Source organism: Chiloscyllium punctatum, chromosome 12 (genome assembly GCF_047496795.1).
Source record: "Chiloscyllium punctatum isolate Juve2018m chromosome 12, sChiPun1.3, whole genome shotgun sequence".
Taxonomy (NCBI): Eukaryota; Metazoa; Chordata; class Chondrichthyes; order Orectolobiformes; family Hemiscylliidae; genus Chiloscyllium; species Chiloscyllium punctatum.
The window spans coordinates 42492523-42509911 of NC_092750.1; the positions used below are offsets into that span (position 1 = coordinate 42492523).

Here is a 17389-nt window from a genome sequence, read left to right on the forward strand (position 1 = left end):
AATCTGTCATAATGCAACCATGTTTCCGTAATGGCTGTATTAACAATTTACAGCAAACAATGGGTGAGAAGACTCTCTGCTGGTACATTTTATTTAAGGCAGTCAATCTGTAAATAAAGTATAAGAGTGATGTGTACATCCCCTGTATTATGTTTCTAATACTTAGTATGCGTTTTTACATTTGTTTATGTGGACTTCATGATTTTCCAGAACATTTGATCACTTGGGATATTCATGGTCCCATAGGTGCTGGATAATAAAAAGTTCACTATTTCTATTTATGCTATCAATTCACCTTGTTTTGAATGCTACGCTCATTCAGAAACTGAGCCTTCCTTTTGCCCTTTTTCATTATTCTTGTAACCCCTAATCTTTTAGATGTTGATTTACTCAGGTAGATGTTCTGTATCCTTTCCTATCATTGGTCTGTTTTTCCACTTCATTTTGTAAATATTATGATGTCTGCGTGAGTCTCAATCCAAGTGATTGAAAAATTTGTACTCAATGCTTTTGTCTTATACTTTCAAATGGAGGAAATTCAGCTTTCCTTTTATTAATTCATTCATAGGATATCGGCCTCACTGGCTATGCTAGCATTTATTAGCCATCCCATTTTCAGAAAGGAAAAAGAGGATTCTCTGATGTTTATATGTTTTCCGTTTTGGCTCCTGAATTATTTGTTATCGTGAATGTTTGACCTCCAGATGTCAGAAGTGCTATTGTTTTTGACATGGATGGTCCAAAAGTAGTGGAGGCTTATTGTTGTGCGGTTTGAGCATAGTCATACAGCATGGAAACAAGCTTATCCATGTTGATTAGACATCTCAATCTGACCTAATTCTGTTTACCAGCATTTGGTCCATATCCCTGTTAAACTGTTTCTATTCATATCCGCATCATGATGCTTTTTAAATGTTGTAATTGTACCCGCCTCCACCACTTCTCTGGCACCTCATTTCATACATGCACTACCCTCTGCATGAAAAAGTTACGCCTCAGGTCCTTTTTCAAATATTTTCCCTCTTGCCTTAATTTAGCTCACCTTATTTGTCTTTCTGTCACTATGGTCAAATATCACTAAACTACCTTTACCTGTTCAGTTGATGTTTTGTGTTTTCCTCTGAGTCCCAAGATCTATCGTGGTGCTATTCCATTGCACTGCACAACTCAAAAACATTGGATACCGGTATTTCCTGTTTCCTTCTGATAAATGAAAGAAGGCTGGTACCTGATGACTAATGTACATTTAGCATGATGCTGTTTCAAAACTACTTACATCTTGTTGAATTTAAAAGCTCTGTTGGAGGGTTTAGTTTGTATACATCGAGTTTCAACTCCAGTTGGGTTAAGGACCCCTTGATGTATTGGGAGCCACAATTGCCTCCTTCTTTCCCCTGTGTATGTATTATGAAATAAAAATGCAAACCATTTTAAACAAAACTCTGTTGAACACATGAAAAAAAAAACAAAATGTATACTTTGATTAGTAAGAAAGATATTTCTTAAAATTTGGTGGAATTCTGGAATGATCTTGGGGGGGGAAAATACAGTGAGTTGGGAGAAACAAATGGTGTGCAGAACCAGTAAACTCTCCTCTCTTCACCCGGCCACCACTGTCCCACCCCCTCCAACCATTTGCAGCAAAGTAGTTATCAGACTAACTGCCAGTAACCAAAGAACAATACCAGTTTGCTGATGTTTTCTCTTTTGCATGTACTAATGAAAGTTTTTCAAAAATATATTTGCAACCTTGACCCCTTGCCGCCTCCTTCCTCCATTTCTCCCCTCCAACAAAAAAATATTTAAAATAATTCACTGGCCAGAAAATCCAAAGTAGTAAATATCTAAAGAAGCAGCAACTTTCTGAGAATCCTCATCCCTGCTTTGGCAGTGTTCCACAGTGAGGAAGTATGTTTCCACATCAGGCACTATTGTGAAATCTGGAATTAGTTTAACGTTACAGCTGTGACATTTTATATTTGCTCATTTTTTTTTAATCCAAGGTACTGTTTGTGCTCAATTTTCTTCAGGAAAGTTTTTTGATATTTCAAAGCAGCACCTTTTCAGAAATGGTGGCAGTGCTTTTATTGAGTGTGATGCCATGAAAAAGGCATTCAGTTGAACAGGTATGACTATTTAAAGATAATTAGAAATCTTCTAGATTGTGGCTTACTGATTATACTCATGCCAAGTCTTTTCAGTTGTGATGAGAGCTGCTTGTTTTATTCCTGGCTTTTGGAAATGTTTTGCTCAATTCTTTTCATTTTGGTAAATTGCCAGTGCTTTTATGACCAAAGCTCTAATTCTATAAACTTCTATGCAATCATAGGAACTTTGAAGATCAGATGTATCTCCAAATGAGGCATCTTTCATGGTAAAGAAAGAGTATGCAAAGTGAGGCTGCAATTGTGGTTGACACCATTTCATTGTAACTTACTAATTTTATTCCATCAGCTTTCATAGTGATTTTTATGTTTATAAACTGTCAACTGTGCTGACTCATTTTATCCATTTTAAAATTTGAATTTTTGAGCATGTATTGTTATTTAGTAGCACATAAATGTTACTTGCTAAGTTCCTGTTGTTGTGGAAGGAGCTTTTCTTGTACAAGACTTATTGCTTTTGCAAGACTGTGTGTCAGAATTGTTTGCTGCATTTGAAGTTAGAACAAATTTAAATTTTGAGGAGGTGAACGAAAGTTCCCTGTAAATGTACTGTCCTCATGGCCTAGTAGTTTTCCTTAATCTAAACCCACATGTGTGGGTACCCATCAAGTTGAATGACTTCTGGCTATTGATGTGTTAACCTTGGTTTTCAGCTTTCTGAAATGTAACAAATATTACCACATGAAATTGGTAACCTAAAGTTGAAAAAAAATGCATACACAATGTATGAATTGAATTTCATTTAATGGGCTTTCAGGGTACTACTGTGGTGTCTGTAATCAGACTCCTCTCTTTGTATCTATTGATGCAATTAGATAATTCACAAGGAAGCATTGCATACTTATTAGTGGGTATGGTGTAGTTGGTTGACCTATTCCCTTGAGCATGGGGATAGATCACCCTTTGGGTGTTTGTGTCACCTAGGAATTGCTTCAGTTTTAAATTATGCTTTTGTTGACATTGTACTTTTATAAAGTTAGTATAACCTTCTAGGCTCGAACATCTTAATCAATGCCCACCCCCACCCCACCAAAAAAATCATAAGGTGGAGATGTTTACTGATGACTGCACCATTTCATAACTCCTCCAGTAATGAAGCAGTCTGTGTTCAAATGCAATAGGACATGAGTAGTGTTCGCCCAACCTGGACAATTGGCAAGTATTGTTTTGTCCAACAAATGCAAGGCAATGATCATCTCCAAGAAGACATAATCAAACCACTTGACATTCAACAGCATTACCATCGCTGAATCCGTTCAATTTGCATCTTGGGGGTTACAGTTGACCAGAAACTAAACTGAACTTGTCAGTATCCAGTTACTCGGTTTATATAAATATAATGGCTGCAAGCACAAGTCAGAGGCTAGGAGTATTGAAGCAAGTAACTCACCACCTGACTCCCCAAAGCCTGTCCACCATCTACATGGCACAAATTAGGAGTGTGATGGTGTACTCCCCATTTGTCTGGATGGGTGCAGCTCCAACAATCACACAAGAAGCTTGACCCCCATCCAGGACAAAGCAGCCTTCCAGATTGGCATTGCATCCATTCCCTCCATCAATCACGTTTGGTAGCAGCAATGTGTACTGTCCAACACATTGCCGAAATTCATCAAAGATCCGTGGACAGCATCTCCCAAATCAATGACCACTTCCACTTCCACCTGGAAAGGACAAGGGCAGTTGTCACATAGCAACGCTACCACATGCAAGTTTCCCCTCCAAGCCACTCACCATCCTGACTTGGAAATATATCACCATTCCTTCACTGTCACTGGGTCAAAATCCTGGATTTCCCTCCCAAGTAGCATTTTTGTATGTACCTCCAGCAGTGGTTCAAAAAGGCAACTCACCACCATCTTCTGAAGGGCACCTAGGGGCAGGCAAGAAATACTGGCCAGCCAGTGATGCTCACATCCCACGGGTGAATCTTCTCAAAAGTGCAATTTCATTAAAAGCTTTTGTTTAAAATTGTGCTCTAATTGTACAACCTGCATAACACCCACTTTTTTGTTTTTCCCAAATATTTTGTTGGTGTAGATGTTAGAAAGTTAACATTTTGAGGATTTCCAATTTAATTTTTAACTCTGGTATATTTTTAGTTTTTCGTATTTTCAGAAACTTGGACAAATGGAAGAGCAGTGTGTCAATTTTTATTGCCCTTTATCTTTTGTATTGGAAGTACTTTTAAAGCAAATGAAGGTTAGAAAAATTGAAACAAAGCCATTTCAGGTAAATATTAGAATAAAAATGTGGATTGAGAAAGAAGTGATTAAAACTATTGGATATGGGAATAAAAGATCAAGAGGCATTAAATGAACAGATTGAAATGCAAGTGGAAGATGATAAGGCATCAAGTGAATGCTGGCCATATAGTATTAAAATGGTATTCTGAAGATGTTGAAAATTAAATGGAATGAAAGTACATTCGGGGAACTAGATGTTTAGCATCTAGAATTTTAACTCCAGACAATCTTTAAGTGAACCTGACGCAATTTTAATGTACTCTGCTTAGAACTAGATGTCCTTGTCTCCTCTGCGATAAAGTACAGTTTTAATCGCAGGGTCACTAATCAGTCTCAAATTCTTCTTGGTTTTAATGCTTTGGAAAAAAGGTAAAATTTCTCTTGTAAATCTTCCAAGTTTCACATTTTTGTGGTTGGATTGTCATTATTTATTCATGTTTCAGTAACTGAAAATCTCTTCTGAACATTTGAAGGAACATGGAATATGGAACTGAAGTAACACAACAGCTAAACAGTACAATGTTGCTCAATGCAGGATGCTTTTAAAGCAATTTAGATGGAGTATTTACAATTCTTGAAGTAAAATACGGTAGAATGAATGAAAGAATAAGGTGAAGTACTGAGCAGTAGTGGGGATTTTAAGATAAAATTATACTAAGAAATGTAACTGGTCAGGTCTGGGAGTACAAAAGTGCCTTTTTTACAATTTATTTAAGAAAATTAATCAACACTTAAAAGGATTGGCTTCCTTTTTTTGTGAAAAGGTGGCTACTTATTGACATAGCTAGATCAATTTAATAAATATTAATAATTAACTGCTGAAGTCTAGCCAGATATCTAAATATATTAACCTGTTCTTTAACTTCAATTGTTAATCTAAATAAAGCTATTCATAAATTTTTGAAATCTCTCTTTTTTTTTGTGCATTCACTTGTAATTTGAAGCTTCAGTCTTTGTTGTAATTCTGTTGTTCTTGGTCTGTTTCATTTCCCGTGGCTATGATTTGATTGTGCATAGACTAATATTTTCACACAATAAAAAAAATCAAAATGATGCATTTAGTTTTAATTGTTTTAAAATATTTTTTCATGACTGCTTCTTTGTACATTATATTTTCAGATTCACATTTGTTGTAAGTTAAATAGTTAACAAGGAAACATAATAAAATTGCAAAGTTACCCTGGAAATGTTGAGAAGATGTACGTGGCTACTTAATGCTCCCTAATTTGTTAACTTCTTTCTAGGCTTTACCTGGGGATTATAAATTGGAGTCCAAACATTTTTTAAGTGCCAGTGATTTACAGCTGGTATCTACTTGTCCATATGGCATTAATTATATATTTGCATTAACTTCAACTGGCCAATTAAATATCTTAGACCTTTATTTCAAGGAGAAGCTGCTGTAATTAGGATTCTGGCAATTTAATAACTTCTCAACTTTGTTTTGTATTTTAAGGACAAATCAAGTTGTTTTAATTAACCAAGTTGGGTTGATTCTATGAATTATAAACTGGAAGACCTAAGAAATACAAATTTTTATGTTTGGTCTATATTCCACTTGTCCATACAGTGATGTAAGTTCCGGTTAATAACCTGCTCTGATTTAACTACTTTAAAAGCATATTATTTTACACAGATATTGGCCAAAGAGAAGAAACAGTTAAAGGCAGTTAGGATTTAGATCTGTGAACAAATTGATTGAAACTCCTCTCACTAGCAGGGAATGCAGAGGTCTCGGTGTGCAGAGCAGATGTCACCACAGTTACTGTACAACAGTGAAACATGGACTGCCCGTGATACAGAAGAGCCATAGAAATTCCATCATCAACACTTCTGCCTCATTCTCCAGATTCATTGGGAGGACCATCAAACACATTCAGACAAATATCAGTATCTTCCACCTCCACAAGAATTCCAACAAAACTGCAAAAACAACTTGAACCTAGTTCATCAATGTCTTCACCATTTGTGAAGGTTTGTAGTCCAGGTTGACTCGCATTCCTGGACGTCACAGTTGAAAGGACAACAGAAAACCGACAAACACTGACCAAATACTTAACTACACTAGCAACCATCTCAACACACACAAACAAAGCTGTATCAGAACACTATTCCAACGAGCCACCACACACTACAGCACAGATGAACTTCAGAAAACAGAGGAGAACCACCTATACAACATACTCAAGAAGAACGGATACTCAAAAAGTACGTTGCGCGGACTTCTCAAGAACAAACCACGACAAGCAGACCAAACACCGCCAGAAACCCTAACCACCTTACCATATATCGGAGAAGTTTCAGAAATGACAGCCAGATTACTAAGACCCCTTGGAATCCTAGTAGCTTTCAAACAAAAACTAACAAACTTAAAAGACCCATTTAAACCCATGGACAAAACCAACGTCATCTACAAAATTTCATGCAAGGATTGCCACAAACCCTACGTAGGACAAACAGGAAGAAAGTTAGCCACCAGGATACACGAGCACCAGCTAGTCACAAAAAGACACGACCCTCTCTCCCTGGTAGTTCTACACACTGATGAAAAAAAGCCACCATTTCAACTGGGACAACACATCGATCCTGGGACAGGCTAAGCAAAGATATGCCAGAGAATTCCTAGAGGCCTGGCACTCCAACCACAATGCCATAAACAAACACATAGATCTAGATGCCATCTATCAACCCCTCAGAAAACGAACCGGAAATGACACCACCAGGAACCCCATCCAGGAGGAAGCTATAAATAGAAAGCAGGAGACAACAGCTTCGCTTTACTTGGAGGTCACCACTGATGATGTTACCTAGCCAGGTGATGAAATGTCTGGATATCAAACCTACAGCTCAGCGAGCAAACCTACACCCGAAATGTCTTCACCACTTGGTCGTGTTTTCTCAACTCAAATGGCCGGTGTTCTTGGAGAAGACAAACAAAGAAGCTCTGAAACACCCCCTCCTGAAGCTTGACAGCATTGACTTTGGTGACTGTGTATTGTGCCTTGAGTCATTACATCTTGATGAGACTGAATAGTGTACTCGTGGTCAAAACTTTCCTGTAATTTTTTTTTGTTGCTTCTGCACAGACCTCCAAGATATATGCACAGCAGCAGCTGCTTGAATCAGAAGCCATTTGTTGGTACACCACTTGATGTTCATGGATTTTCTTTATTGAGGCCTGCACAGCATTCTCTCTATTTTGTGGTTTATCTTGCCTCTTGGGCCCAAAGGCCCATACTTGAATTTGTCTGTTCAGTTGCATGTAGCAATTTGCCACCCTGAGTAAGCAGCATCCTGGAATTGAAGGATAGCTGACTATAACATTTGTGAAATCAGTCACTTATTTTTGAAAAAAAATCTTTCAGGTAATTACTTAGATCATTCAATACTGCCTTTTATCTCTTCCCCCACAAAAGCGAGTTTCATTTCAAATTGTTCATTTAGCAACATGAAAATAAACAGAGGCTTTTCACACCCATGTTGCAGCTCTACTCAGTTTTTTTTATTGTATATTGTTGTGAATATTAGGTAAATTGTCCTCAGAAGTTCATAGTGAAAATGCCTTGCTTCGATAATGTGGAGCTATTGCTGTATAAAAGCAAAAATGTGGCAAAGTGGCCATTCATGTGGCTTAGTGAACTCTTCATAGCACTTGCACTGGCATACCTCAGCCAGATGCCATTGGGCCTTTAGAAAGGAAATTTCATTCTCCATTTCTTTGGTAATGAAATGTCAGAGTACAGCCTGGTGTGAGCATCATGGTTCACGCTCACAAGTGACATCACTTTGACAATTATGGTTATAAATGTTAGGCTAATCATTTCTAATCTTCAGTGAAGGAACAGCTGTAAATATTCAAGTTAGGATAGTTTGTCATGGAGGGTATTGAGCAAATAATTTCATAATGGAAGAGTTTCATTTGCTGGGAGGTGCTACAAAAATTAACTTTGATTAATTTCCATTGTAATGCATTAATCGTGGAAAGTCTGATTGTTTAATTCAAAGGCATGAGCATGAATCAACCAGACTGCTTGGTCTTGATAAGGGCTCAGTTTTTCATGTTGAGTGCTCGCCCATTGCATTCTTTATGTAGATGGCAAGATGTTGACCTGATGCCACAATGTTAAAACAGTTGTGTTGATGAAGCTGATCTGAATTATTAACATATTCACTGGTCAACAATGACCCTTTCTCTGAATATTTATTTGGGGAACTCTTGAAATTGCCAGGCCATTGACAAGGCTGTAATGTATAGGGCAAAACATGGATCAGTGCTTGAGTCTGTTTATTTCCAATTTGTGTCACTGACGTTGAGTGAGGGGACAAAGCATAAAGTATGAACATTTGCTGCCAAAAGTAAGCTGGGAAAGTAAACAGCTGATAAATAAGGTTGCATCAAAACTATTGTGAATACTTACCTTTATTAGTTGAGATATGTACATTAAAGGCAGGAAGGTTATTCTTAAACAACTTACTGAAGAAACTCGACAGGTCTGTGAAGAGAAGCAGAGTTAATGTTTTAAGTCCAGTCACCCTTCAGAATTGGACTGACTGGTCACTATGTTCAAAACGTTAACTTTGCTTTCTCTCCACAGATGCTGCCAGACCTGCTGAGTTTCTCCAAGAATTTCTTTTGTTTCAGATTCCCAGTAACTGCAATTCTTCTTCATTTTATTTTAGAGGCTATTCTGGAACTATATAAAACACTTAAGTTAAAGCTAGATTACTGTAGACTGTTACGACTTTCATCACCAAACTGTAGAAAGGACGTGATTGTACTAATCGGGATGGAAATTTATAAGGATCTTGTCAGGACTGAAAAAACCTAGCCAAAAGGAAAAAAATTGAATAGGTTGAGTTTTGTTTCTTTGGAGTAGAGGAGGATTGAACTACTTATAATTGCGTGTAACCTAAAAGAAGTCTTTCGCCTCATATATGAACTCGCCGCTTGGTCAGCATTTATTGCCCATTTCTAAATGGACTTCAGGAGGTACTGGTGAGCATCCTTTGAAAATCTAGTCTTTGGGACTATTGGTGCAACCACTGTGCTGTTGAGTTCCTGGCATTTTGACAACGAAGAAATGATGATTATAGTTCCAAGTCAGGATGGTGTGAGGCATGGAAGAGAACTTGCACTTATTGATGTTCCCATGCATCAGCTGCCCTTGCTGTCAGTGGTAGAGGTCACTGCTTTGGAAAATGGAGTTGCTGCAGTACATCTTGTAGAAGGTATACACTGCTGCTACAATGCATTGTTGGTGAAGAGAGTAAACGGTGGTGAAAGTGGTGGCCGGTGTATCACCCAAATGGTCTGCTTTGCTGGTTGCTGAGAAGCTTCATGGGTGTTGTTGCAGCTATGCCAATCTAGGCAAGTGGAAAGCATTCCAGCACAATCCAGCCTTGTGCCTTGTAAGTGTTAAACAGGTCTGTGGGGAGATATGAACCAAGTTACTCATGACAGAATTCCTAGCCTCTGATATTTTTTAGCCACGGTATTTATGTGGTTGGTTCAGTTTGTGGTCAGTGGTGACCCCAAAGATGTTGGTAGTGGGATTCAGCTATGATAATGCCATTAAATCTCAAAAGTGAATGTGGGGAATAGAACTAATGACTATTGTAGACAGTAATTACAAGAAATCATAGAATATAGCAATACATTTTTCTTTTACATTTTCATAATTAGGCAGCGATTCCAATGTATTTGAATTGTGATATTTTTGATTCTGTGAAATGATAATTCTGATCCTTGGCGTATTAGCAGTGCCAGAAAAAATTGTACACCTTAGTTAAATGTTAAAAGTTTCAGCAACAGTATTTACAACAAAATGTACTAAATGTTATAATCAAGATTCTTGCATATGTAAGCCAGTTAGGTGAGGAAACTCTCTTTTTGAGGGTTCAGGATGGAAGGTTGATAGTCAATTCCTGCAGAATCAGTAGGTTAATAGATTTGACCTTAATAAAATCTGGTTGCTTGTGTTGGGTGGCAGAAAATTGTATCTATTAGGCCTCCTTTTTGAAAGTTGGCTGAGGTGAAAAGTGATCTTGGCTGTGATGTTTCATGTAGTTCAGTTGTCTGCTTATGTTTATCAAAAGGTGAATAATAGCCGCATACTGACCTAAACTGAAACCAAAGAGGGTCACTGGACTTTAAACATTAACTCTGCTTTCTCTCTACAGATGCTGCCAGATCTGCTGAGTTTCTCCAGCAATTTGTATTTGTTTCAGATTTCCAACATCTGCAGTTCTTTGTTTTCTGACATTTAAGATTTGAGATGCTTTAAGAGGAGATGGTAGAAAAAAAACAGTAAAAAAGTTTCTTGATCTTCAGAGATGTTTCACTACTAGAATAATACTAGAATAAGATATACAATATATGCCATTTTCCCCCCTGCTTGTGTCTGTGTTACCATTTTACTTGCAAATATGAAATCCTACAATTGTATTATGACTCTCCATTCTCATCTCCATTCTGAAACTGAGATCAGTATCAAAAATTGAGAAAGCTGGCTAGATGGAGCAAGTTGGAGGCAATTCTGCCATAGAGTAATTAGGTTTTAAATGTAAATTTATCAGTCTAAAATAGAGGAAGGAAATGAGTTGTTTCCCTAAATATTTGATCACTTCTTGAAGGCTGCACCATCAAAAGGAAATGTCCACTTCACAATTTTTAATGTATTATCAAAGTAATTGCTTTCATTGCAATAATAAATGCTGTGAGATAATGTGGGATGTAAATGCAAACTTTTCAACTTCTAGTGCTATAAATTTAAGCATCTGTAGTTCTAACATGTAGCTATAATGCACTTACAAGTTTTTAGGCAATCTTTTGTTATGTGCTGATGATTCTAAAGCGTTCCTGAATTTTGCCATACTATCATAGTGGTCCCGAGCAAGGGGTGATTTAAACAGTAACTGAATAATGATGTTTTCATGGTAACGAATGTTGAAATAATGACATTTTTCTTGCACACACAAAATTGGATATGTTCTACCTGGCAAGACCTGACATTAATCTTATGTGAGGACAGCTACCGACATTCAGTTATTTGCTCAAGAATTGTCATTAGCCCTAAAAATAATCTTGAGCAATCATCTTTGCTCAGGCAAATTTATAGTTAAGCTGCTTTAGCCTTTGATCTATACCTGCTTTTAGCATAAACCTGTTGGTCTTATATTGAAGTATTTTATGTCATTACAAATTATTTCAAGAAAACTAGTATTTTCCCAATACCACATATATTCCAATGAAATGGAAAAGACTCTCTTTTGTGGTACAGATACACAGCACCAGAGTAGGAAGTAAGCTTAAATGTATGTGATTATTAACTTGTATTTCAGAATTTTCTAGCTGCTAAACCTTTTCTTAAATTGTCAACGAAGATTCACACAAGTTTTTAAAGCTTGCCTTCCTTGCCTGAAACTGGCACTTGCGACCTTTTGGAGTGTCCAATACAAGTTACCTTTTTTTATGAGGTAGCGACAAAAGTTTGTATTAATTTTTGATAAAGTTGAAGTAACTTAGAAATTACTGATGCAAATTGGTTTCCTTGCAAGAGTCTGGTCTATTTCAAAACCGATTGAGTCAGTATTCAAGAGATCTGTCAGTAAGTGTTGAATCATTAAGTAAAAACTGAAGATGTAAATCAGAAACAAAAACAAAAATTGCTGGAAAAGCTCAAGCATCTATGGAGAGCAATCAAGAGTTAAGATTTTGGGTCACTCCACCTGAAACATTAACTCTGATTTCTCTCCACAGATGTTGCCAGACCCACTGAGCTTTTCCAACAATTTCTACTGTTGGAGTCACTGCTAGTTAGAGAAATTGTATCACCGTTGTTTTAATTACATTTTGAAATTGGACAAGCAGAAAGCAACAAATCTTAATTGAAGAGGATGCATTATATTCAAAAATAAACATTCCTAAGCCGATACATTAGTAGTAATTAGCTTGAATCAGTACAACTTGCTACAAAGGGCTAATTGGGTTTTGCTCCATTGCATTATTCAGAGCATTAAAGATCTTGCATCTTTATTCAGGTGTTGAAACTGCCCAAGAGAGAAGACTTAGTTTGGGATTAATATTTCATAACTAAAACTTAGGCAATTCTAGTTTTTGGCTAAAAGTTGATTTGCTTTGTTCTCTGTACACAGAAAGAAGACACGGTACTTCAAGCAAACCACCTGTGACTCCTCCAACCTCGATATACTCTTATTCTTCCACGTTCTCAAAAAACAGAAGCGGTAGTGATTGTGGGAACAGTCGCTCTTCTGGTGGAAACTGTGCTTCATTTGGCGCTAAGATACAGAAATCCCCCAAAGAGAAACTTCACATCAGTGGTGTGAGCAGACCACTTTACCTGGTTCACCATGGCAAGATGCACCATGATAAAAAGTTAGTGCATGTTTCGATTTTAATTTTTTCACTTTGGTTAAACAAAACATTGCATTGTTTTACTACGATACTTCTACCATAAGTTTCAGATAATTTAACTCTAGCTTCTAATTAAATAATCCGTGAGCTAAGATTTGCCATTGGATGAATGTTTCCACATCACCCTTGAACTAACGCATGTCCAATAAGATCACTATGTGACTCTTTCCATATTATTTAGTAGCTTTGATTCTTTGATTAGTGATAGACAAAGGAAATTTTCATTTGAATAATTATTAGCGTCACTTTGCTCAGATACCTAAAATACCTAATTTTTAAAAATTCTTAACAGTCGCATTACAATTTTAATGTCTGCTGAAATCTTTTAAATATCTTTAGCTTATGCATTTGTGGCTTTTCGCAATTAAGCTCTTCAAACTTAATCCTGTACCAAACAATTTTTGCCTTCATTTTCGAAATCGTTCTTTTGATACCTTGGATGGAGGAAATTTTAGAATATTAACGCAAATAATGCTATAAATTTGAAAGATTGCACCACAAATACTATGATTTTTCTATTGACCAGTGCTGACTGACCTGTTGGGTATTTGCAGCATTTCCTGTCTGAAACAAATTTATTCTGCTGATCAATCTGTTGAATTTGGTCGTGTACACATTTTGGAATCTTTTTTGAAGTATTCCATTCCATGTTCTATAATTGTTTTGTTAGAGATTAAATAAATTAATAAGGAATGCGACATATTCTTTTAAAACTCTTCATTACTTTCTTGTCTCAAATGGAGTATTTACCTGAGCTAGGATTCAGCATTATTATTACACTTTCCAGGACTAACAAGGGGATATTCAGCATTTGTTTTCAGGCTCTGAAGTTTCATCTCAATCATTTTGAGGCAGAAAAGTCTCTGTTCAGTTTGCTATGACCTAGAGTAAGTCAGGTGGAACAAATTAGTTTGCAAAGGTGATGTAAAAGGAGTAAGGTAATTACAGAACCTTTATGAAGGAGGATGAGACTATTTGGCCTATTATCCCTGCACTAGTTCTTCAAATGAGCATCATTACCTAGTGCCAATTTTCTGCTTTTCCTCTAACCTTGCACATTATTTTAATTCAAATAATCATTTAATGCTCTTGACCGCCTCAATTGAACCTGCTTCCACCGTGTTTCCAAGTGTATTCCATCTCTGAACCACTCACTGTATGAAAGTTTCATTATCCTTCACTTCCCTTGTTTCATTTGCACGTCACTTTAAGTCTATGCCCTCTCATTCTTTTATGAGCGGTAACAGTTTATCTACTCCATCCATCCCACTCGTGATTTTGAAAATCTCTTTTTAGATCTCCTGTCAGACCACCAAGGGGAAAAACAGAATGGGGAAAAAAATGTTTCTTCCTTCCAGCAATCTCAGCATGTGCTCATCAGTATTTCTTTTTCTTGTTTCCTCTATACATCAGCAATCACTCGCTAATTAGTATGCTTAGTAAGAATTTCCTTGTCACTGGTTAAGTGACATCTCTCAAACTCTCATTGCATTTTCATAAGGAGATGGACTGGAGATTTGAGCCAGACCTCAAGCAATGCTTCCCATACCCCACAGCTTGAGCCTCCAAGTTAGTTGCTGGGATGCTTATCATTTCACTATTTCAAGAGAACTATGACCTTCATTCGACAAGATTCATTAGAAATTTAAAACCATCAAGTTCACAGCCTTCTGTTTGACTGTGACACAATGTTAGAGCATTGGTGAAAAACCTTTTTTCAAAAGCTCTTGAGATTTTCTCAAGGCTAATTTTTGATTTTTGTGTTCCTTTTTCATTCTCACTAATATTTTTTGTTAAGTGATACAGTCAAGTAGTAATCATACCATCTGTATTTCTGTTGAGTCATGGGGTATTTGGGCAGTCAAACAGAATTGAGGAATTCATCAATGTCCTAAATCATCAATCTTCCATTAAACTTAAAACCATAGAATGCAAGGAGAGCATTCATTTTCAAGACACTCACAATCAGTCACTATAAGATGGCAGGTATATATTTTTTAAATTGTTGATACTTGTGCATACAGAAAGCCATCACCGTAAGCATGCTTTCTGTGAACTGGTGAGTTTAAAAGATTATGCTTTTTCATTTCATCAAGCCAAAAGATTATAACCAAGTTGTTATAAAATCTTTTCTGCAACTCTGATCTCAATCTATTTTAAATGTAACTATTATTCTAGCATCAACTATTTCAGAGATCTGAACTTCTTCCAATTTTTAAATTATGCTGCTTATTCCTAAACTCCCATAAATGAATTGATGAGTTACTTTGTTGCAATGAAGGAAATGCAATAATGACTAAAGTTCCAAAGAATTTCATCTGACCTTTCAAATTGATGCTCGTTACAAGCAAGAACGGAGGAGGATATCACTGGGATTATTTAGATCTAGATATTGGCTTGGATTATTATATGTTTAAAAGATGGAATTTGCATGAAAGCCATAGAAAATGAGTAGTTTCACCAGTACATTAGTCAGTTCTTCCACTTGGAAAGCAGTAGTTTGAAATCATTTTCTTTTTGAACATAGTTATTTTAGAATGAATTTAGATTAACACTCCAAATGGTTTCAGTGCTAGATAAGTTCATTATTCTGTCATTGTTACACATGAAGAAAGCTCCTCTTGAGCGTGTGAAGTAGTTATTGTCTGTCTCAAAATATACTGTCTCAAAAGATCCTTCTGTGAACAAGTTAGGTTGTGAAAGTGAAACAGCAAAGCATGTTCAGTGTGTTCACCCTGTCAACTTAATTTCTGTTAGGCAGCTATTCCCTCGCTATCTCTTCACTCCTCTGCCCACTTCAAGCAGACAGTGCTGTCAGTCTCTCCAGTTTGCACTGGTGTGTTCTCTGTTTCTCTTGCCATCACTCCAGCCCTCAGGCTGATGCACCCTTACCTTCCCATTACACATTCCTTCAATCATACAGTTGCTGTCCTTTGCTTACTACTGATGGGTTTGTTAGTGATTGGAAAAGCAGCTCTTCACAGGTTCTGTCAATTCTGCTTATGCTGGCAGCTTCACTCTGGTCATTCCTGTTGTATTTTGAGCACTTCTGGAGCATTCCTACAAATGGCCTTCATTTAGATGACAGCTCTTGATTGGATGGAGTATCTAATTGATCTTGCTAATGTTTCTTACAGGTTTACTGTTGGTGCTCAGCACTTGTTGGCTTTTAAAATTGTTTACGTAGGCACAGTATTTTACGGGGATTCCCAATAGCTATTTAGATTTCAACAGTTAGTGTAAATATTATTTATTCAAAACCAGCAAAATATAATACTTGAGAACAGTTACATATTAGTTCTAGGTTTTATTTCCCAATTTTCCCAATTCTTTTTCATAATATCTGTAACTTAGTAGTCATTGCAACGTAGATGCTTCCATTAGAATGGAGGTAAATAAATCAGATGAACAATATATAGGTTCGCAGTGTAGCAACCCTGGAAGTGGCTGCCTGCTGTATTCTCTTGTTTGCAAACAGTTTGTTGCCCAAGCTACCACTGAAGTAGATAGGTGGAGTGAGTGGTGAGTGATTTAAAAGGGAAGTGGATTTGTGTGCAACTGTCCAAAAGTACAGATGTTCATTTATAGACTCAGTTGCTTTATGTACAGATGCATATCTTTTAGAAGTTGTCAGGCTAAGGTATTTCCTGGTTCAGACAACATTTATGGCGACCATGGTTAGGAGGTTGACAAACAATTGGTATTGCTAAAGTATGCATATTTTTATAAGGTGAGTTTGGAAATTTTATAAATATTTTTAATTCCTGGGAAAAAAGTTATTGTGGAGGATATAGTTATCTTTTTTGATGCAAAGTATTTCATTTAAACTCATCATTCTGCAGCATGACTTCAGTGGTCAGACCAGAGAAGATGCATCCTAATGTGAAGATTGATGGCACATCATTGAAAATGATGCCAGTTCCTGTTCATTCCACCACTGTGAATGCTTCAATAAAAACTGGCCTTAATTGCCCTACAATACCAAAGGCACCCCTGCCCTCCACTGGACAGATACCCAATGGTAAAAATCTTCTGTCAACTCCTTCATCCTCAGAAAAGAAACTTGAAGATGCTAAAAATATCAAGAAGTCCTCTTCTCATAAACGACTGTCAGGTGAGTCCAAATAGCCTTTTATGGTGCAAAGGAACTGTTGTAACTTCTCTCAGATGTCAAATAATTTGTTTTTAAACTCATTAGCTGTAGACTGTATAAAATGTTGCAGAGAACAGTTAGGACATTGTATTGTTGGTAGAAGCTTTTTAAAGTAAACATTAGAGCAAAGTGGAAGCAGCCTTTGTGCTATTCCACAATTCCTTTTTAAAAACCCAGCATTTAAAGAGAATTAGAGGACAAATAACCAAATCTTAATTATCATAATCAGGGGAGGGTGATGAGCCAGGACTTTACAGAATTTTACAATAAAAAGTTAGTGTAATCCAATAAAAGCTACATATTTAATTATTGCATGTCAATAGGATCATTTTTCTTTGAACTTGAAGTATTGTAATGGAAATTTCATTGTTCAGTTAATGTTCAGTTCATC

At 36.7% G+C, this 17389-nt stretch overlaps 1 protein-coding gene across 2 annotated transcripts in view; it reads left to right on the forward strand.

Moving 5' to 3' along the window:
• The window catches only part of atxn7 (ataxin 7), a 142974-nt gene that overhangs the window by 104564 nt on the left and 21021 nt on the right, over positions 1–17389 (forward strand). For both annotated transcript variants that reach the window (XM_072582469.1, XM_072582470.1), the window contains exons 4-5: positions 12566–12806; positions 16688–16959. In XM_072582469.1, coding sequence (XP_072438570.1) covers positions 12566–12806; positions 16688–16959 — 513 coding nt within the window. The remainder of the gene's footprint in view (positions 1–12565; positions 12807–16687; positions 16960–17389) is intronic.